Here is a 21,970-nt window from a genome sequence, read left to right as displayed (position 1 = left end):
TTACTAGCCGTCGTTAAACTCCTTCAAACTTCGCATTAAAGTGCCTGAATTGTCGGCTGCCCCGGGGGTCTCTTCAAACCCCTTCTCTCGCAGCCGCGCTCTGCATGAAATCACCGGCTACATGCAGACTTCTGTTCTCGGGGTTCAATCCAGGGACTCCTCCGGTGCAGCCCGGTACCGTCGGCCCCGTGCTCACTGCCAGCTTTCCAAGAACTGAGGCTGGAGTTTCTCGGACGTTCAGTTTTCCCCCCTCCCTGCAAAAAGGATCTTCCGTCCTGGAAATGTGACATCCTGTGAAAATCCAGCTTCGCTGGGCGCGCTTTCAGAGAGCCCTGTTGGCGGGATTGCCCCATTCATGCATTTCACCCTAGCTCTTATTTGGAGTGACGCCTAAACGCAACTTTCCTTCCAGCTGCACCCATCAGGACTTGTCCTTAGAATTAGGTGGGCACAGCGTGAGACATGTGTTGTGGGATGTCGTGGCTTCCCACAAAATATGCGGTAAAGCCACAAGGTCAGGACTTAAAGTCGAAGAAAAGCGGGTGTCTCTCAAAGAGGCGTGGCCGACGTAATTAAGGGCGTGGCTTAAAGGCACTCAAACTATAAACCTGTGCTTGGCATACTGTGCCGCCGACTGGTATTTTGCTGCTTTCTGTTATTGCATCTAGATATATAATACAAGTAACGTTACACATACAATAACCCAGGAGTACTGGCTCTGATAATGCTTGGAGCGGGCATTAACAGCAGCTGCGGCCGGGATGACTTCTATTCCACGATCGGGAGGGGGGGGGCGTCTGTCTCTCTGTCCGGGGGGCGTCTGTCTCTCTGTCCGGGGGGGGGGTCTGTCTCTCTGTCCGAGGGGGGGGGGGGGTGGTCTGTCACTCTGCTCGAGGGGGGGGTCTGTGTCTCTGCCCGAGGGGGGGGGTGTCTGCCTCACTGCAGTCCTGCTTAGTGTTTTTCCTGCAGAGTGAAATTTCACCTCGAGACCACTAAGACAGGCTTCCCATGTGTTTTTCTTGAGTCCTCGTCATGGTTTTTGGGTCTGTAGAGGGTATATGCACCTACACCACTGATTGGTTACAACCTTCATCTCAGGCAGTGACAATGCTGTTGGTTGGTGGAGCTGTTAGTTTAGTTTTTTATTCAGCTCATAAACTTTATTCGATTGTTAGATAAACCATAAGTCACATCTACACACAAAGATGCGAAGTAATTAAAAAAAACGAGTGAAAGACATAAAACCAACAATGAGCAGCTATCCGAGGTAAAACACATAAATAATACGTTGTCAATTATCAATTTTCAAGACACCGTATCTCAGCAATAAAAATCAGTCATTTTTCAAAGTGAATAGGGCCTCTTTAGTGCAAAGTTTCTTGGCTCGACAACAGTGTGTAAACTAGAGCATGTAAACTTTAGATAAAGTGCATGGTGGCTTTCCACTGAAACTGACCGGTGTCAATCAAGAGTAATTCATTTTCTTATCAATGGCTTCCTGGAAAAATTGCAAATTCAGCCGAATAATAAATGCTGGCTTAATATTGGTGTTAATCTGTCCTCGATATACTTGTATCAGGATGTAGTTGGTGTCCATTTTCGGCAGTACAGCCCACTGCAGGGCCACAAATCTACCTGTAATCTTGGGAGAAAGGTGGCCATTTCCATAACTGACAGGACCAGTGAGGGCTTTCAACACTCCGGGCGCAATAGGCATCGACTCCTTGAGCCAGTGGTCTAACTCATACTGATGAAGCCCCCCTGCAGAATGTGGCAAGGGACGTTTAAGACTCACAAATCCAGCATACACTCATGTGTTTTAGGCTGAATGGCGCTCACTGAAGGGTGTGGGCCCCCCTACGTCACAGGTGGTTCAGGAGCCTGCATTATATCCCTTTCTTGAGGACTTGTGACAGAACTTTAGAAGGGGCTTTTGGAGCAGTTTAGTGCCACCGTTAGGTGTTGCCCAGAGGCTTCCTGCTTTACGGAAGAGCTACTTCATCTAACACATGTTCACTTGCCCACAGTGTGTCTGAGATGTAAATGTAAATACATGCGTGACATAACTGGAGCGCTCTGAGGACACATTACCATAACATAGGATGTTTATTTGCAAAGTGCACGTTCACACAGAAGGGTATCTTGGTGCTGAGTAACAGATGTTTGTTACCCAACTCAATGGTACTCTTTTATCGACCTCAGAAGGATAAAAGGCTAAGTGGACCTGCCAGGATTAGAACCTGTAACCATTAGGCCAAGCACAGACCACTTACAGTGAACACATTAGTCTACAATGCCACCAGACCCAGCACACTGGTGCTTCCTGCATTATAGTTCTGTTTGCTCTCTGCCCTCAGAGCGGCTCCCTGAGGTTGCATCTCAAAGGGTGGTGTGGAGTGGAAAAACGATGGATTTGGGCCCAGATCTTTGGACTGGGGTGAATGTGTGACATTGATCCACATTCTGTCCATCATTGTTGTGTTTGCAGGTACCGCTCTAAGTGTACTGGGGATGCTCAGACGTGAGTCCCAGGCACTCCACACCACTGGAATCAAGCTAGCCGGGCTGATGAGAGGTGTTACCTCGAAACCGGGCCGGTCCTCGGATGCTTGTTTCCGTTCTGGGAAGGACATGGCTTTTGTAGTTCGGACTGGACTGTTCCCATGGGGCACAGGGTCAGCGCTGATTTGCATATCGCCATTGTCTAACCCAGGGTGGTGTGGAGTGGAAAAACGATGGATTTGGGCCCAGATCTTTGGACTGGGGTGAATGTGTGACATTGATCCACATTCTGTCCATCATTGTTGTGTTTGCATCTCAAAGACCCCACAGTAGTTTTACCCTTGTTGGTTTCCAGGCTTCCAACCAGATTCGGTTCAGACACCTGACCTGGAACAATGACCTGGCGGAAGTCAGTTTGGTTGTGTGGGCAGCGTCCTCTTCACTAGGGGTGGGCGGACATTTCCGTTCCGCCCACGGAATGTGCAGAAATTTGCCCTTCCACCTTCTGCAAGTAGTGAGTGCATGTGCAGAGTAGTGAGTGCATGTGCAGAGTAGTGAGTGCATGTGCAGAGTAGTGAGTGCAGGTGCAGAGTGGTGTGTGCTGTTGAGTGCTGTGTATTGGCAATGTAAATGACAATGCCATTTATTTATGATTTAAAGAAAAAAAAGAAATTTCATGAGCAATGCCAATAGCTCTACCTTTAATGATGCCGAGACCATTGCATTGTAAATGCTTGTTTTTTATTCTGTTCCCCAGTCCCCACTTTGCTTATTATTTCAAGGGGACACTCAAGCGTTGTTTAGAATCCCAAACATCTGTTTTTAAGGCGTAATAGTTTGGATGTTAACATACCTGTCGGTGCGATCCGTCCATCCAGCTTGTGTATTATAAAATACTGTTAATGGTAAGAGGTGCGACCAGAGACCATGGCTTGAGAACACCGGAATCTGAAGCAGTGTTTAAACTATTGTACCACTTGCAAACAACCACTTTTGTTATAAGGAGAGTATACGTGTAGGCATGATTTCGGCTTAGTACAATGTTGAATATGTTTTACACCAACTCAGCTCTGGGAAGAAAGAAAGACACTGTTGATCTGTCTTCATGCGTTTGTAGCTAAGGCATATCTGCGCAAGGAGCATTTTAAATAGGATGTGCTCAATGTGTAATTTTTTTTGTCTTACAAATCCTCTCTAGTCTGTATTATTGTATATGGCTGGGACCACTTTTGCATCAGTGTCCCTTACCAGGTCAAGTAACTAGATTATACAATGCGCTGTTGTATTTCTTATGGTGCTTAACTTGTCCACAGTGCCTGATAATTTGGTCCTCTCTGTGTCATCCTTCAGTGTCCATCTACATTGGAGTACAGGGCTGTCGAGATGTAAAAGAGGAGCTCTGTAGAATTGTCAGCGAGGTTGGTCTAACTGGAAAGATGGGTTAGGATGATTCACTGTGTCTTTTCCAACATTACCACCCGTTGAATGGAGAAAATGGAGAAGCAAGACCTCTTGTGAGATGGAGGGCCATGTATAGATGACAGGGAATGTAAGAGGGGACCAGACCAGTATAAATACTAAGGAGCAGGAGCGGAGGTGCTCCTGAAGCACACACCTCCCTGTGAGCCTTTTAGCTATGAGATTAATGATTGTAATTATGACAAGGAGCAGTGACTCACTCTGGGTGGAAAGCATTCACAGCTAGCACCACCTGGCACTGTGATGATTAGGATGTGGTCAGACATTCCATGAAAACACGTGGCACATTTGTACATTTCTATTAAGGTAGACAAGGAAAGAGGCAAACTGTATTGGAACACGCGTCCTTCTTCCTTCCTCGTATGTTCTCTTCATGCCCAAGGGTGGCTTAAAACCAGTGTGTGTGGCTGGTCGATGGCTGCCTGTGTGCAGGATCCTTCTTCCGTGTGTTCCTTGATTTGATATGGGGATGCATCGTTGAAGCAGATCAGTATTGCTAACATTTGAGTGCATAGTCATGGATCGTCCATCGGTTCCCTCCTCTAGATGTAAACTCAAGATCTTGGAAGGAGCCCATCTCCAAGAATTCAATGCTGAGCAGTTCATTATGTTACTTATGCACAGGCACTTCGATCAGTATTCGAGTAGATCTAGAATACATGGAAAGACCCTTCTTGCTTAGAGGCAAAGTGGATTTCAGTTCTGCTTATGAATGACTGTACTCCTACCCAACGGCTTTTCTAGGAATTTAGCATGTGTGATTGTGCTCATAGGAATGCATATCACAGGGATAATGGAAGAGGTGCATGTGTGAGTTATAGCAGTGACGACTAAAGATACACTGGCACCAGTGGCAATTGTATTGTTTTTTTTTTGGGTTGGCACGTTCCCTACAGCCAATTGCCACTCCTTCAGGTGAGCTGCATTGAGATGGAAGCCAGCTCTGCTAATTATGTGCTCAAGGCTGTGGAATAAGCCTTGATGGAAGAAAGGCAAGAATGTATGTTAGAATGTAATTGTAACTCCAGATCTGTGTTTGTTCCATGTGATGTTCGATTTGAAGATGGTGTTATTGGACGTTGTGCAAATGAGCTAAGGTCACATGTGGTTTCTTCCGTGGAAAGCCCTGGCCTCTCTTCACTTTAAAAGGAGCGTTGGTTGTAATTGTATTCTCCCCACCAGCCGAAGGATTGGAATTATCCGTCAAGTAGATTACCCAGGCCAAGCATGCACAGTGTCTACGCAGCTTCATGACTGATCTAGAATTCTGAGTAGGATAGGATGTTTCTCTTAGCTGCAATGTTTGAGAAATCACAATTTAGCTTGTTGCAGCTGGGTCAAACTCTAGTACGTGAAAAATCATACATCGACCATCACTAAACCAGAGACACATTTTGTGCCATATTTCACACAATGAAAACGAATTGACATGTTTTAGAAGTGCAGCGCTTTTACATTGCAAAATAAAGTTGCGTCTGAGATTACAGAGCCATAAAATGAGATATGTTGAGGACACATGGTTTTGTTGCGTAGATCCCACAACCCATTGTTTGAAATAAATCTTCTTCTTACCCGGTCACTGTTTTCAAGTGTTTTGACTTTTGACTTGATTAGCCTGTATAAACTGAGCCTCTGGGCAGACAGATACACCAGGCCGGGGGATCTGGGAACCTGCCCGGGCACAAGGGACCACCGTCCCAGGCACACGGACCCTCGGCTGGCCGCCGGACGTGGGTTCCTGTTCCACGGATTTTTCTCATAACTCCGTGGAACTCTGCGTAGTGGCACTACGCCAACTCCCCTTGCTTACGCTGTTGATGTTTGCTTTTCAAAAAAGATGCGAAGCATAAAAAACGTAGTGACGCCGTTCGGAGTACTGCTTGAAGGTTAAGCTGCTCTTTGGTCTGTTTCGTAAACTGTTCAATCTGCTTGGGTAGAGAATCAATAGGGCTTGAGTAGGTGAAGCATAGAACACAGGATCAGACAATGGCTTCACCCTCCTATTTCTGCTCTCTACAGCTCGTCAGTGAAAAGGTTGGAGGAGCCGAAGGGACCAAGCTGGACGATGACTTCAAAGAAATGGAGAAGGTAAAGATACCAGTCGCCAGTACTGGGACTATGCCCCCTTCTTGGGGTTCGTTCTTCAAGAAGCTGTCTTGATACCTGTCTAGTGAGACAAGTGCAGGAGCGCGCGTGCTGCCCCATCGTTCCCTGGCTCTGGAGCCATGAACATTGTACAAGGGGCCCCTCATGGTAGTAGCCTTAGAAGCTGTATATAGACTAAACATCGCTTGGGTCCACATAGATGCAAAAATAGACTGTTGTGCACCTGTTTCAGGAACACTTTGAAGCACATGTCTGTAGGTTATATTCACTATCCCCATACGTAGATCTGATTTAAACCTACTTCATGTTCGGCTCGCAGTGCCTGTAATCCTGCAGAACATCTAGTTTAGTAATGTGCATGTTTAACATACACAAACAAGATTTACGAAGCGCATCCGTAACACCTGTTGAATGGGCCACGTTTTGGGAATTTCATAACGGAAATGGTTGCTTTCATTCTGTGTTTCACTATTCTAGGGTATACATATTTAACATACGGTTATAAGCATGTTCTTGATAAAAATAAGAATCTGTTACCCTCTGTTGTAGAAAGTGGACCTGACCAGCAAAGCAGTGTCGGAAGTACTAATAAAAACCATCGAGTATCTCCAGCCAAACCCAGGTAAATGCTTCTTACACGTTCTGGTGTATCTTTGGTGGGGAGTGGCCCTGGGGTGCCTTTAAGTCGAGAATTCTCCAAGTTGGGGCCTAAAGTTCATTCTCGCACGGAGGGGGAAAGGTGTGTCCCCATACAGCTGAGTCCTTTGAATTTGGGATTAATTGCATAGATTTGTGTTTTTGGGTATTGGGAAATTCTTTGAGGGGATTAGAGTATATCTGAGTGGTCAAAGTCCTCTGTGGGGTGAATTTGATTATATTGTGATTTTTTTTCTACTGCTGTAGCCAAGCACCAGCCAAATCTGTAAGGGGAGCAGGTTGTTGGGGTACACCCATTTTCTAAACTGAGTGCTAATACTGTCCGACGGCTGGGGGAGGTTTGGGGCAGAGTCTTCCCTCTGCCTCCTACAGCTTATGCATTTCACTAAACTGAATGGAGGCACAGAAGTCTGGAAATGGATTCCTGCCTTTCTAGTTTTGCTTTCCACTGTATTTATCTCCCTTCCACTTTGTCTGAAACATTCTTTGTTTCTCACTGTTGGGTCCATATACCCTACCTATTTCCGATTTTCTCGTTCACTCCCTCTTTCTGACTCCTTTTCACTCCTACGTTTCCCTTCTTCTCAGCTCTCTCTCACCTGTACTCTGTCTGTCACTCCCTCTTTCTGACTCCTTTTCACTCCTACTTTTCCCTTCTATTTAGCTCTCTCTCACCAGTACTCTTTCCTGCAGGATTATGTAGCATCTCACATCCTGAATGTGCCTCTTTTTTTGGTAGCATCCAGGGCTAAGCTCTCCATGCTAAACACGGTCTCCAAGATACGAGGGCAAGTGAAGAACCCTGGCTATCCTCAGCCCGAGGGGCTCCTGGGAGAGAGCATGTTTCGCTTTGGGAAGGAGCTGGGAGATGACTCCAAGTTTGGTGAGTACCTTCCGTTCCTTGTCGTGTTTGGTCAGAATGTGGCACATCTTTGAGGAAGTTTGTTGTGATACTGGTACCCCTAGATCCTACTACCACCACCACCATCCTCACCTTGCATCCTTTGCACACAAGCCTATGTTCAGTCTCGCCCTCTATCCTTTTTGATACAAGATTACGAATGCAGAAGATTTCCTACTCATCCAGATCAGACTTCCAGACAGGGTGAGGGTGTCTAGAGAGCTCCTCTTCCGGATATTCCAGCTTTAACATATCCAATTTGAATGGATTTTTCAGAAACCAGGACAATGTACCCCTAATGCCCTTTTTCAATGTCCTTCCCATCCATTTAACCGATCATTCTTGTAATTCCCACTTTGGGGCATCTTTGTTCTTTCTTTTTACGTTTGGGTTGATATTATTCAGGACAGTGCAAGATTTACTTCTACACACTACCTCGCTCTTTACCAGAAACTTTCCCCAGAAATAAACTGTTCTTGAGAAGAGATGAGGCTTCATTCTCTGTTAATTCTTTTGACTCTTGCTGAAGTTGGCAGAGATGCATTTGTATTTTTGATCTGTGGATAGTGATACTGATCCAAGCTGTGCAGCCTTTCTTACTAAAATCCTACCTTTACCTAATAACGGACCCGCCTTTAATGGGGAGCAGGGCTCCAAATTCTCCTCACACGCCACTGGCATGTGACTTGGCCTTAGCACAGCGCCTTCTATAAATATGGAACAGATCCACCCTGTGAAGTAGAAAGGGCATGATTCACGGTTCTACCTCTGGTGGCACGTGAGTCAAACTAGAAATATGCTACCTACCTGGCCACACCCACTGTCATTCCTGACCTGAAGAACCTAAGGGACTCCTAATTCTGAGGTACTTCTGTATTCTGGGCTACACTCCCCCCACTGTTAACAAACTCCACATGTAAAGCTGCATTTTCTTTCCTATTACGTCATTTCCCTTTATTCCCCCCTCCCCCAGGCGATGCGCTTTTGGATGCTGGGGAGTCAATGAAGAGATTGGCAGAAGTAAAGGATTCGTTGGATATTGAAGTCAAGCAGAACTTTATTGATCCACTGCAGAACCTGTGTGACAAAGATCTTAAAGAGATACAGGTAACTCAGCAAGGCTTCTCATTGCAACATTCTGCCTGTACTCTGAAGTCTGCCGCGGGTTGCCTTGCAGTAGTGGTAGCCTCGTAAGTGCACCTTGTGTACCAGAAGTAGGTGGGATAGGTGACCTGGGGCTGGGTACTTGCTTCATGGATTTTGCTGCTGATTGGCAATAGGTTGGCAGTGTTTGGATGGACGCACAAGTAGTTATATTAAGTACTTGTGAAGACCGTGAAATACCTAGCACAGTTGCTGTTAAGATTACTCGTGTTGGGTTCCAGTTGAGATGGGGCATTATTTATTTCAAACTTGCAGTGGCTGGAGAAGAAAGAATCCCCATTTACTAGCAGGTTAGATCTCTAAACTGCCCCGCTGTGCAGATTTCTACATCTTTCTAAGGACTTATCTTTGTGTATATATGTTTTTATGATTTAATCTCTGTATTCGGCCAGCGTGTATGATTTAGGATTTTCTTTGGTTTAACTCTTTCTTAAAGCTTGTTACTACTTACTGAGTTTTATTTATTTTTTGTCACTAATTAGACATCTGAATTAATTTAAAAAACTCTCTACTATTTATGTTCAAGGGATTCCCTTGTTAGCAGTTTACCTTACAAAATTTTATAAAAGGACCACAAATATGTTATCTCTCTATTGTTTTTCTTTAATTGTGTTGAAGTCATACGGGATCCTGAATGTGTGTGTGTATATATATTTAAATGTCTCTGAGAGACCGTGGTAAGATAGGATTCAGGCTATCCCAGTGGAACACATCTTGGAAATAGGATACAGACAGTGCTGGACATCTTCAGACCTATGATGCATGCCGTGCAGGACATGGGGACAAGGATAGAGGCTTTGGAGTGCCGGAAGTCCTCAAAACTAGAACATAGGCTGCAGGTGCATCTCGCAAGCTAGGTCACAGACTAGGATAGAGCTGGACATCCTTACCAAGATAATGACAGGGCCCTGAAAGTGGTGAGCTTCCTTGGGCCTCAAAATCTTCCAGTCAGCCAAGGGCCCCTAGGCTGTAGGGATTCTGGTACAAGGCAATATTGTGGCTCCACTGTTGCTAGGTTATATGTCAAGAAAACATTTTGCTGGTGTGGATTGAGTCGTAGTGGTTTCTCCTGCCCTTGGGATATTGGAAGCCGGTTTCCCCTTACCTGTATCATTTGTCAACTGACTTGTTATTTGCATTGTCTACAAACATCTGCTGTATCATAGTCTGTGGTCATTGTCAGTTATTCTGTCGCCATAGGCACAGAGTGTCAGATGGCTAGCGGCAGATGCTACACGAGGGGCTGTGGTCTACAGTTAGTTGTTCAGTGAGTGTCCACAATGTGCTTCCCCGTGGCGAAGACAGACTATCTTTTCACAGCTGCTCTATGACTTCCTATACAGATGTGTGAATGTTAATTGCGTATTGTGAATCTTGACTATCTTTACACAGCACCATCTGAAGAAGCTGGAGGGTCGGCGCTTGGACTTTGATTACAAAAAGAAGCGGCAAGGGAAGATACCGGAGGAGGAGCTCCGACAGGCCCTGGAAAAGTTTGAAGAATCCAAAGAAGTGGCAGAGACCAGCATGCACAACCTGCTGGAAACTGATGTAAGGGAGCAGTAGACAGGAGCCACAACTGTGATAGGGAATACGCCCACAGTTTGGGGGTATGATGTGTAGCCATTACCTTTGGAGGAGCAATATATGCTAAAAGATCCATGTGGGTAGCTTTGCTGCAGTAAAGCTGAGGTTTAATGAGCACACAGCCTCGTGGCAAGTGTTGATCAACAATGGAGCAGGAAACTGTCCAACGAACAACAGATGTGCATACTCAAAGGGTTGCTGTTGACAGTCCTTTCTACCTCACATGCGTTGGAATAATGTTTCTAATTATAAAGAGCTATTAAGGGAGTGACTAAGAAATTAGATGTGTTCGAGGGAAGCGGTTTGATCAGAAGGGAAACAGAATTTTAGAAGTTGTGGAAGGCGTTAATTTTGTGTAATGAGTCAATTGGCAGGTCTGTTGTGTGAGGTTTGCTGAGACAAAGATTTGGAGACGTGAGGTGATATATTATGAGGTTATGTGTGAAGTATAACATTGCGTGAGAAGTGACCGGGTCATCTGCAGTTTATGCCTGGAGAGATTGTGAAGCAAGGAGTTAGTTTCACTGCGAAGTTTAGCAAGCGGTAGAGTTGTCGGCGAGGAGATCTGACATTGTTGGTCAAAAATGTGCATATTAATATAGGTTAATGCGATGGCATATCTCCTTTGCGCGCTTTGAAGACTGATAGGTGGGACTATAACTTAAGTATGTTGGTCGATGCAAGGTGTGAAGGAGACAGTGCTGAAGTGCAGGTTGTAAGCTACACTGCTGTTGCTTTTGTGACGTATCATAATCTCATGCCTTCTTACAGATAGAACAGGTGAGCCAGCTGTCAGCCCTGGTGGATGCGCAGTTAGACTATCACAGGCAAGCCGTGCAAATCCTGGATGAACTTGCGGATAAACTGAAAGACAGGTGAGAGCAGGCTTGTTGGCTCAGACTAAGCGGAGTCTCTTCATAAAATACACACCTTTGAACCTAAACACAATTTCATGTATATTTGGTCATTTTACAAAAAATCAATTGACAAGAAGGGAGCAGAGCCGAAAGAAAGTCTTCTTAAAAGAAAATAGTGAGTACGTTTTAAAATGAAAATAAACCAAATGATCGGCATGGGGTTCTGGGACGATACGCTGGTGAAGGAGTGCACCTATGGTCTGGAGAGGAGGTGAAAACAGGGGTAGAGAGAAGGTAAACACATACACTCCGTAGACAAGGAGAGAGTCAACTCAGGCAAGTCTTGACTGGACATGGCTCATCCAATGAGAACAGTGAGAGACCGAAAGGGTCTTAGTCAGAACAAGCACAAGAATCACCATTGTATCAGGAGCTGGGAACTGAGATGGATAACCAAGCCACCCGATTCTGAATGAAGGGCTGACCCAGAACCCACTCAATGTGTATGTAATGTATTGGAAGCAATAGGTCTGGCCAGCAGACAGCTAAAGCTCTGAGTAGCTGAAACCTAACCGAGGTAAACATTAAGGGAAAGGAGGGATACTGCTTCATACTTAACTCGTAAATTAAATAAGAAAATAACTACATTAAACTCTAAACTGTCAAAAATACAGAAATGATTGGAAAACCATAATAAAAATACAGACCATTGATTAATCATCTGCAATTATTGTCAAAGAAAATAATCAGCCTGTGAAAAAATGTCATTAATCATTTTCATCTACGCTGGAAATCAAGGACCAGACAGATGGAAGTAAATGGTTATTTCCAAATTTACCAAATCGAGGCGATTTGTTATTTATGAGAAGATTTTGGAGGAAGTCTGATGTCAAGCACAGACGTTGTTTGGGTGGAATGGTAGCATTGTTAATCATCAGTGTTGAACTGGTAGCTGAAACCAGATGTGTATACCAGGTTTCCAATGCAGATTGTGTTTTTAGTAGGGGAGGGGATGAAATACCATGGGCCTGGACCATGAAACACAATGAGTAGAATATGAGGAGGTGCTGTTTAAGTCTGTTTGAAGGGAGGAGGGGCGAAATGAAAAATTGCTTCGCATTCTTTGAGCATTACAAAGTTGGACCTGGGAGTGCGTGTGTGTGTCAGAAGTGCAGCTCCTGCCAGGAAATTGAAAAACTCATATTTTTCTGTAAACTTGGCACCCGGGAGATCCTTAGAGGTTTGGAATAGCTGGCTGAGTGGAAAAGTGAAAGCAAAGGTAATTTGGAGTGGAAACTAGAAGGACGAGCGAGCAGAAGGGTTACTCGTTCAGCAGTTTGCGTATAACTCCGGTATAAAAAAAAACAGACCCACTTTCTTTCTTACCCGCCTACCTCGGTATATTGTTCACAAAATACTGTCTTGGCCATTTTGTGTAGGAGCATAGACTGGTATGATCAGACTGTACGAATTATTTCTATTTTTTCTGTTTTAATGAGTATTTTGTTCTTTTCTAGGATGAGGGAAGCACAGTCCCGACCTAAGCGAGAGTACAAGCCAAAGCCCAGAGAAACCTACGACTTTGGGGATGTGGACCAGTCCAACGGGGGATTCTCCTGCAACGCGCCCAGCAAAGTCCCAGGTAGCGGAGTCTCACTTCTGTTTCTTGTGAACCTATACTTTTCCAGGAGAAGCGGTTGGTCTTTGTAATGTATGTGCCTTGGCTTGAAGAACATGCTCTGAGATTGTCAATAGCAGTGTCCAGGAGCAGGCGACTTCATTTTCTCTTAACAGTAAGGAAGTATTTAGGCTTTCTCCAGGGCAAACGTTGAGCCCACACAGAAAGGGTGTTATTGTACATCTCTTCAGAGACTTTTTAACAGTGCTGGGAGTCTTGTAATTATTGGATGAAAAGTGTCTTTTTGTTTGTAGCTTATGCCTCCCTTGTGAAGTCACTTTGGCTTATGTTTGTAGAGAAGTATGTGCTTGGGAACAAGCTTGGGTATTAATTTGATACTCACTCTAACATAAGTGTTAGTCTTTGTGCAATCTGTTTACCAATATGTATTATTAAGATTTATAAACAAACAGTAAAAATAAGTTTGGCACCACTGACCCTCAACTTCCATCTTCCCACACAAATCAATCCGTTTGCAGAATTCAACAAAACATCAGTACATTTCCCCCACACACTACATTTGCCGGTAGGGCCGTCCTTAGGTTTGTTCTTTGGTTGTGTCTATCTAGGCACAGATCATCTAGGCACCTCTTTAGCACCCCAACGTCTTGCAATTTCTCGCTTCACTACAATGAGTGCCCAAAGCCACCCACAGCTTCAAGTATTTTGGGCCTTTCCCTTTGTGCAAACTGACACGTAGAGTGGGTCACTGCAGAGTGGAGCCTGTCCTGCCGGAGTCAATCAAAGCATTATTGACAAGCTTAGAATCAGAGGTGATTTGGCCAAAAGAGCAATTCTGCCCTAGAGATGTCCTTTACACACCCTGTTGAAGACTCCTGGTCTAAAGTCACCGTGGCTATGTTGATAGGTGTTATACTTTATTGAATCATGCCTGTGTCTATCATTCTCTTTTAGTTGACTAATTTGTGCCTGTTCTTTGATCATCAGCCCATTCACGGTCAGGGTCCATATCTTATTAGGTAGCAGAATCATGTTTAACCAACGACTGCCATTCCGTTTAATGAACTAGTTAATTTACTTTGTTTTCCTGAAATAATTCCCAACTGTAATATGCCTCAGAGGGTATGTAAGCCACAAATCATTTTTACTATTCTACTGGTTTAGATGTGTGAATTACAAAATATCGCAGCAAATGAGTACTCAACAACGACAGGATCAAAGGCGAACCATGTACATAAGATCAGAAAGCTTAGCCTTGTCGTGAAGGTGTTAGCCAACCAGAAGAGCTTGTGTTTGTTAGTCCTGTTTTTGGTAATGGCACACAAAACCTGCCTATGTGCACTGGGCCTGCTATATCTTGCCAAAAGATGGCGCTAGGTAACAAGGTTGGAAGGCGAAGCGACGTGTAGATAATTTTTTTGAAATCTGAGTAATTCTTTGAAAGCCAGTCATTTCAGAAAATCAAGTACACACTTCCACTTGGTGCCCAGTTTTAATAAGGTAGAGTGTGCTCTGGTATTGTCCATGTACACCACAAACCAACATACCCTGGGGAAACAAAATACAGTATTTCACCACGAAGGTAGAGGAAATAAAAGTAAACTCTAGGATATAATTGTGCTGCCAACAGCCTTTTATTTGGTTTTAATCTTGACTTTAAAATGACAGAACTTAATGTACAAAAAAGTTAATAACTAACATGTTTTAGGTTGCTACCTAAATTCAGTTAGTGACTGAAGGAAGAGTGATTATTGGATCAGGGAGTTCTGTCCATCAAGTAGGGGACAAGGAAGAAAAAAAAGGAATTCCTTTAAATGTTTAGATTTGTGCAGTTTGGATTATTTTTTTTCTATTGCTTCATGGTCTCTCTCACCCTTCAATTTGCATTCTTTTGATAAGAGAAGGCAGACATATTAATTTACTTCAAGGTAAGACAAGCTGATAAAAAGTAACGTTTTACTTTTGAATTAAGTAAATTGAGCCCTTCAAGGATAAGGTCACTTGGTCAAATGTCCTTGCTTCCCGTACTAAACAGGCTGCAACGTGAATCACAAATTCCTGGGTGTGCAAGCTAAAGAAAGATGTAAAAAGAATGTCTCGATCCATAGAGGAATAATGCTAATAGATCCTTATGATGGTACTTCTAACTGCAGAGCCCACACCTTAGAATATTCCCCAAGTGCCAGATCTTGTAGTCCTCCCTCGATACACTATGTGGTGGTGTGGGGCTCGGAGCAGGCTCTCTGCTGTCCCAGAATTGATAGTGGAGCTGCATATAAATGCCACCCCTGCGCACGGACATCAGTTTCTTTCCACACTTTCTGACATGTATCTGAAGCTCTTCTGTCTAACTTGTTGCTTTTCTTGAGTCTTCCATAACTTGAATCCAGTGTACCAGAAAACAGGGTCTCCTCCTAAAACTCAATCAATCAATCAATCAATCAATGACACTTATAGAGCGCGCTACATACCCGTAGGGTCTCAAGGCGCTTAGGGGAGGGGGGGGGGGGGGTGCCGCTACTGCTCGAACAGCCAGGTCTTCAGCTTCTTCCTGAAGGAGAGGTGGTCTTGGGTCAGGCGCAGGTCGGTCGGGAGGGAGTTCCAGGTCTTGGCGGCCAGGTAGGAGAAGGACCTTCCTCCTGTAGTTGCTCTTCGGATGCGGGGGACGGCGGCGAGGGCGTGGTTGGCTGAACGGAGGTGGCGTTTGGGAGCGTAGAAGTTGATCCGGCTGTTGAGGTAGCTCGGGCCTTGGTCGTGTAGGGCTTTGTGTGCGTGGGTGAGGAGGCGGAAGGTGATTCTTTTGTTGACGGGGAGCCAGTGAAGGTCTCTCAGATGTCCGGAGATGTGGCTGTGTCGTGGGATGTCGAGGATGAGTCTGGCTGAGGCGTTCTGGATCCGCTGGAGTCTCTTCTGGAGCTTGGCGGTGGTACCGGCGTAGAGGGCGTTGCCGTAGTCCAGTCGGCTAGTAACGAGGGCCTGGGTGACGGTCTTCCTGGTCTCGGTGGGGATCCACCAGAAGATCTTCCGTAGCATGCGTAGGATGTTGAAGCACGCCGAGGAGACGTTGTTGACTTGCCTGGTCATGGAGAGGGAGGAGTCCAGGATGAAGCCCAGGTTGCGTGCATGGTCTGTCGGTTTGGGTGCGGTGCCCAGGGCGGGAGGCCACCAGGAGTCGTCCCAGGCGGAGGGTGAAGAGCCCAGGATGAGGACCTCCGTCTTGTCCGAGTTCAGTTTCAGGCGGCTGGTCGTCATCCACTCGGCTACCTCTTTCATCCCTTCGTGTAGGTTGGCTCTGGCGGTGGCGGGGTCGTTGGTCAGGGAGAGGATCAGCTGGGTGTCGTCGGCGTAGGAGATTATGCTGAGGTTGTGTTGGCGTGCGATGGCCGCGAGGGGGCTCATGTAGACGTTGAAGAGGGTGGGGCTCAGAGAGGATCCTTGAGGGACGCCGCAGATGACTTCGGAGGCCTCTGACTTGTACGGTGGTAGGCGGACTCTCTGTGTTCTTCCGTCGAGGAAGGAGATGATCCATTCCAGCGCCTTGTCCTGGATTCCGACGTTGCTGAGGCGCTGTACTAGGGTGCGGTGGCAGACAGTGTCGAATGCCGCGGAGAGGTCTAGGAGGATGAGGGCCGCTGTTTCTCCGTTGTCCATCAGGGCTCGGATGTCATCGGTGGCGGCGATGAGGGCGGTCTCGGTGCTGTGATTGGCTCGGAAGCCGGACTGTGAGGGGTCGAGGGATCCATTCGTCTCGAGGAAGGCGGCCATCTGCTTGTTGACGGTCTTCTCGATGACTTTGGCTGGAAAAGGGAGGAGCGAGATGGGGCGGTAGTTCTTGAGTTCGGTGGGGTCCGCTGTTGGTTTCTTGAGTAGAGCGCTGAGTTCGGCGTGCTTCCAGCTCTCAGGGAAGGTGGCGGTGTCGAAGGATGTGTTGATGATGTCTCGCAGGTGGGGTGCGATGACAGCGTCGACCTTGTTGAAGACGTGGTGAGGGCAGGGGTCGGTCGGTGATCCGGAGTGGATGGAGTTCATCGTGCGGATGGTGTCTTCGGTGCTGATCGGGGTCCAGGCGTGGAGGGTGGTGGTGGAGGGTGGTTGTTCGGTCATGGTGAGCGTTGGTTGTTTGTTGAAGCTGTTGTGTATGTCCGCGATCTTGTTGTGGAAGTAAGAAGCGAGGGAGTCGCAGAGGTCTTGCGATGGGATGATGTCGTTGTTTCCTGCGCTGGGGTTGGATAGCTCTTTCACGATGTTGAAGAGTTCCTTGCTGTTGTGTGCGTTGTTGTCCAGCCGGTCCTTGAATGCAGTTTTCTTGGCGGCGCGGATCAGCTGGTGGTGCTTCCGAGTGGCCAGTTTGAGGGTGGTCCTGTTGTCCGGTGTAGGTTCCCTTCTCCAGACTTTCTCGAGGGCTCGGCAGTTCTTCTTGGAGCTCTTGAGTTCGTCGGAGAACCACGGGGCTTTCTTGCTGCTGGGTCTGCTGGGCGGGGTCCTCAGCGGGCGAGCTCGTCCGCGCAGATGCTGATCCACTTCGTGAGGTTGTCGGCGGCCTGGCTGGGGTTCGCTGAGCTGGCAGGAGGGTGCTGGCTCAGGGAGGTGGCGAGCTGGTCTGCTGTGATCTTGTTCCAGCTTCTGCGGGCGGCCTGTTGCTGGTGGTGGTGGGTCGTCGTTCTCTTGAAGGTGAACTAAGTTTCAAACCATGCCTTGACTGCTGCAAACAAATGTCGGTAACTTATCTGCATTAGGTGTCTCTGGTATCTGGGTGCAGGCCATGGCTCGTTGTGCAACAAATATGGCAATGTGCACTCAAATGTAATTGGAACCAAAAAAGAGTAGCTGTACGTTGCCGAACATAAGTGGCGGCCCTCGCATATGTTTAACTCCAAGTCATGGACTCAGTGCTGCTCCCAAGGCTGTTCCTGCGAGTAGGCTCTCTCCGGAACGTTGAAAATGTAAAGTCCAAATGCAAAAACAATACACGAAGTAGGACTCGACCCTACCACACCACTCTGTGTTCAAAGAGAAGGCACAAGGGCGACACAATGTCAAGTCAGTCTACCTTAAGTTCCTTGGTCGTGTAGCCTATTGCCCAGCTGATTCCGATGCGCGATGAGTTTTATGGGCTATCGATGATGCCTCAACAAATTGATGCCTTAAAGAAGGCCATGCTGCAGATTTTTGGCACGCATTCAGACACCAAAGAACCACAGGGGCCTCCAGTTGGGTTACTATCAGCATATTTGTCTTCAGCAGCAACTGACATTTTGGGAGCAACTTCAGGTCACGTACTAACTTTATTAAGAACATCCGATCCTTTTCCAAGACCTGCACCGGGCCCTTCATGAGCGACTCTGGTGCCTTTGCGACCGGCATAAGGAGAGGATTTGGTGCTATTTCTAATGTCAGACACTGAACCTATTCCAGTTCGATTCAGCTGATGTCACGATTTAAGATTTCAAAAGAGCTCTTCATTCAGCTTGACTCTGAACCAGTGTATGTACCAGGGTGGACGCAACAGCAGAGGCTTCATTATCTTTTTTGGCTCCAACTCCGAACACGGTATGCCCCAAGAGGGAGATGATGATAGGGATGTTTTTTAGGGAGATGATGGGAATTTTTTTCCCTCCTCACTATGCAGATGACCACTTTTACACAGTCTTAAAATGTCCAGTCGGCCTGATATCTCCACGGAATCAGAGTAAAGTAAAGTAAAGTCCACATTTGTAAAGCGCACAATCACCCGTAAGGGTCTCTAGGCGCTGGGGGGCCGTCGGGGAGATTAAGCGAGCTATTGCCCAGAGTCACATGGTGCTGGGCTAACCTGCCGCCGGAGCCGGGGATCGAACCGTGGTCCCCAGATTCCAGCGTCAGTCGCCCTGGCCGCGGCGCCACACCTTTGACCTGCCACTTGGACCATCCTTGGAAGAGAGCGTATCATTTTCAGTAGTGGTACAAGGGGAAGCAGAGGTCCTAGATTTGCAGCTGTCATTAGTCAAAACCAAAATGAACGTCCTTATGCAGATGTTTCAGCCTGGCCAGCCACATCTGAGCCACTGCTGCCTTTTACGAGGCACTCACCAATACATTTTTTTTTTTTTAATCTGAGTTTTATATAGCGCGAACTAAACCCGGTATCAGGTATCAAATCGCTTTAAATAGCACCAATTGCGTTACGTGAGGACACATTCATTTTTGTTAAGCATGGGGAGATTAAGTGATTTACCCAGAATCACAGGATGTTCAGCGTCATTGCCGAGACTCGAACCCGGTTCCCCAGATTCGAGGTCGACCGCCCGAGCAGTTAGGCCAACTCCCCTCACCTTGATGGGCACTTGGTCAAATCCTTGTTTCTGCCCACTGGTAAATAAGGAGGTGTCCAGGCATCACAGACCAGTTCCTGGTATTCCAGATATTTTTCACTAAACATCCTGCTCTAGTCGAGAGGCTTCAGTCAGCGACAAGACTCTTATTTCATTCACCACAACTCCTCTGAACTGGGTGAATTGGGAGAATAAGATGTAAGCGGCTTTCTGAAAACATATGGTTCGAGGCATGTGGGCTGCTAAATTCATATCTTTTGCATAGATCGCCGCCTAGTGTTGGGTCCGGATGATCGCACATTGTTGTCCTGGAAGAGTCTTCGAAGTATCCTGAGATAGGTGGCTCCTCCCCTGGACTACAGTGCGCATGGGCATCGGCTCCATCCCCAGATTGTTTTTTTCCGCCATTGGGTTCGGATGCGGTCTCGACGTCTCTCTGTCGGAACCGAGAAAACTTACTTCTTTAAGGCCAAAAGGCCTTCGTTACCTACGTCTGTATTGTTTGCGTACGGTCTCGAGTTTCTCCCGTCTCTTTGAGGCGGAATCTGCGGAGTCGAGTTACTCTTCGGACATCGAGGCCTTCTCATCGCAGCAAGACCACGACTTTTTCAACATGGACCGGAGCCCGTTTAAATACTGTCCCGTCTGTGGGTCCAAATACCCACATATCGACGTGCACCCGGTCTGCAATAAATGCCTCTCGCCGGACCATAACGAGGAGAACTGCATGGCCTGCTCCAAGTTCAGGTCAAAGAAAACGCTCAAGCTTCGGCGCGCGGTGCGCCTCGAGGCCCAGCGGGCGGCACCGGCACCCGATAACATCTTCCACGCACCAGAAGAAGACAGCCTAAGCCATCATCTTCAAATCTCACCACCTGCGACGGAGGTCGAGGCCGATCCCGAAGACGACGACGGGGTCGTGGAACAAGACCTTGAATACGTCGACGAGGTAGGGGACGACGAAGAAGTTTATGGGGCCGCGGAAGATAGCTCAGGGGATGAGCTATGCCCCGAAAGTTACATGGCTCAGGTCACGGGATCGCCACTCGGCCTTACCCAAGACCCTGCACCGCAAGCCACGGCCCCGTCTTCAGGCCCGGCCACGGACATACCTGCGGGGGCTACGCAGCCCGTATCGAAACCGAAACTGAAAGCAACGGTATCGACTGCACCTAAAATGGCAGACGCCAAATCGAAACCGAAACTACCGGATTCGAGTGCACCTAAGATGGCGGACGTTCCGTCTAAAACACCGAAGCCTGCTACCTCATCGGCTCCGTCGACCTCCGGGCCACCGAAGTCGAAGAAGACTGTCGACTCAACAGTGCCGAAGTTATCGGCGGGGGATGCGTCCTCATAGAAGGTCGTCCGTCAAGGGTCGACCGGAGCGGCGCAGGCGAAGTCTGTAAAAGTCGTCGACAAACAATCGGTGCCGACAGGGGCGCCGTTAGACGGACGCATGGTCGAGGCGGAGTCTACGAAATCCCTCGGATCCAAGAGCGGAAGCTCGACTCATAAGTCCAAGGACTCCGTGTCTAAAGCTGCGGCGTCGACGTCTAAGCCTCCAAAAGAGCCCCAGAAAGTCGGGGGCAGCGGCCCGTTGGCGGCCTCCTCGTCGGCGCCAGGTGCCTCGGCGAGTGGCGCATCGCAAATCGCAAGTTCATTGCAACGGATTCGTGAGAAGGCTACTGCGACGTCGACTTCCGCGCCGTCGCACCAGAAGACGCTAGACGCGCCTGCAAAGCCTACTGCCAAGCTTTTATACATTCTGCCGCCAAAGGAAGCCCCGAAAGCCTTTGCACCAAAGACGGTGCCAAAGACATCAGAATCTTCCACGTCTGGCGGACTATCGGGTCGACAACACGACTCAGGAGACGAATCTGAGCGTTATGTCGATGCGGACACTGGCAAGTTGACCCTTTATAAGCGGAAAATCACTTCCCAGCCAGTGGAATCCTATGTTATTCCACTAAAAAAGAAAAGGCCTACACAGGACATTCCTGCCCTGGTTGAACCTATCCAGCCTCCGCCTAGGAGAAGTCCAACACCTTCCCCTGACCACTCTGGGGGAGAGGAGGAAGGACTGGATGACCAGTACAGTTTCCCCATCAATGAGCCTGATGCACAACAGGATTCCTATGATGACACCGGTGACCAGGGAAACCAACCTGTGGGGCAAGACCCACAGCTTTTCAGTGCACGGGCATCCCCAACTGAGGATTCTGCAGGATTTCATGCACTAATCGAACGGGCAGCTGCTAATCATGACGTCGAGATGCATGCTGACCCGGTGGAGGAAGATTTTCTATTTGACACTTTTTCTGTCTCTGAAAGAACAGTCAAGACACTTCCTATGCTAAAGGGGGTCCTTAAACATGCTGCAGAAATCTTTAAGGAACCAACCAGAGCGAGAGTGGTCAACCCACGCATCGAGAAGAAATACAGGCCGGCACCTGCAGACCCAGCATATATTCGGGGACAGTTGCCTCTTGACTCTCTTGTGGTCGCAAATGCCCGCAAACGGGCGAACTCCCAAACAACTGGTGAAGCTCCTCCCCCAGACAAGGAGTCCAAAGTGCTTGAGGCAGGGGGCAAAAGAATAGCTGCGCAGGCTGCCAATTTCTGGCGTATAGCAAACACACAGGCGCTATTGGCACGTTATGATAGGGCGCAATACGACACCCTAGAGCAACTTTTACAACACCTGCCTACGCAGTTTCAAGAGGGTGCCAAACTGCTCATAGAGGAGGGAAAACTCATCTCCAAC

At 47.4% G+C, this 21,970-nt stretch overlaps 1 protein-coding gene across 2 annotated transcripts in view; it reads left to right on the top strand.

Moving 5' to 3' along the window:
- SH3GL1 (SH3 domain containing GRB2 like 1, endophilin A2) overlaps positions 1-21,970 on the top strand; it is a 112,546-nt gene that overhangs the window by 74,088 nt on the left and 16,488 nt on the right. For both annotated transcript variants that reach the window (XM_078669602.1, XM_078669603.1), the window contains exons 2-8: positions 6,001-6,069; positions 6,637-6,709; positions 7,484-7,627; positions 8,619-8,752; positions 10,202-10,360; positions 11,168-11,271; positions 12,771-12,895. In XM_078669602.1, the coding sequence (XP_078525728.1) occupies positions 6,001-6,069; positions 6,637-6,709; positions 7,484-7,627; positions 8,619-8,752; positions 10,202-10,360; positions 11,168-11,271; positions 12,771-12,895 (808 nt within the window). The remainder of the gene's footprint in view (positions 1-6,000; positions 6,070-6,636; positions 6,710-7,483; positions 7,628-8,618; positions 8,753-10,201; positions 10,361-11,167; positions 11,272-12,770; positions 12,896-21,970) is intronic.

This window comes from Lissotriton helveticus, chromosome 12 (genome assembly GCF_964261635.1).
Source record: "Lissotriton helveticus chromosome 12, aLisHel1.1, whole genome shotgun sequence".
Classification (NCBI taxonomy): Eukaryota; Metazoa; Chordata; class Amphibia; order Caudata; family Salamandridae; genus Lissotriton; species Lissotriton helveticus.
The sequence above is the reverse complement of the archived record's forward strand: the minus strand, read 5'-3'. Positions and strand labels throughout refer to the sequence as shown.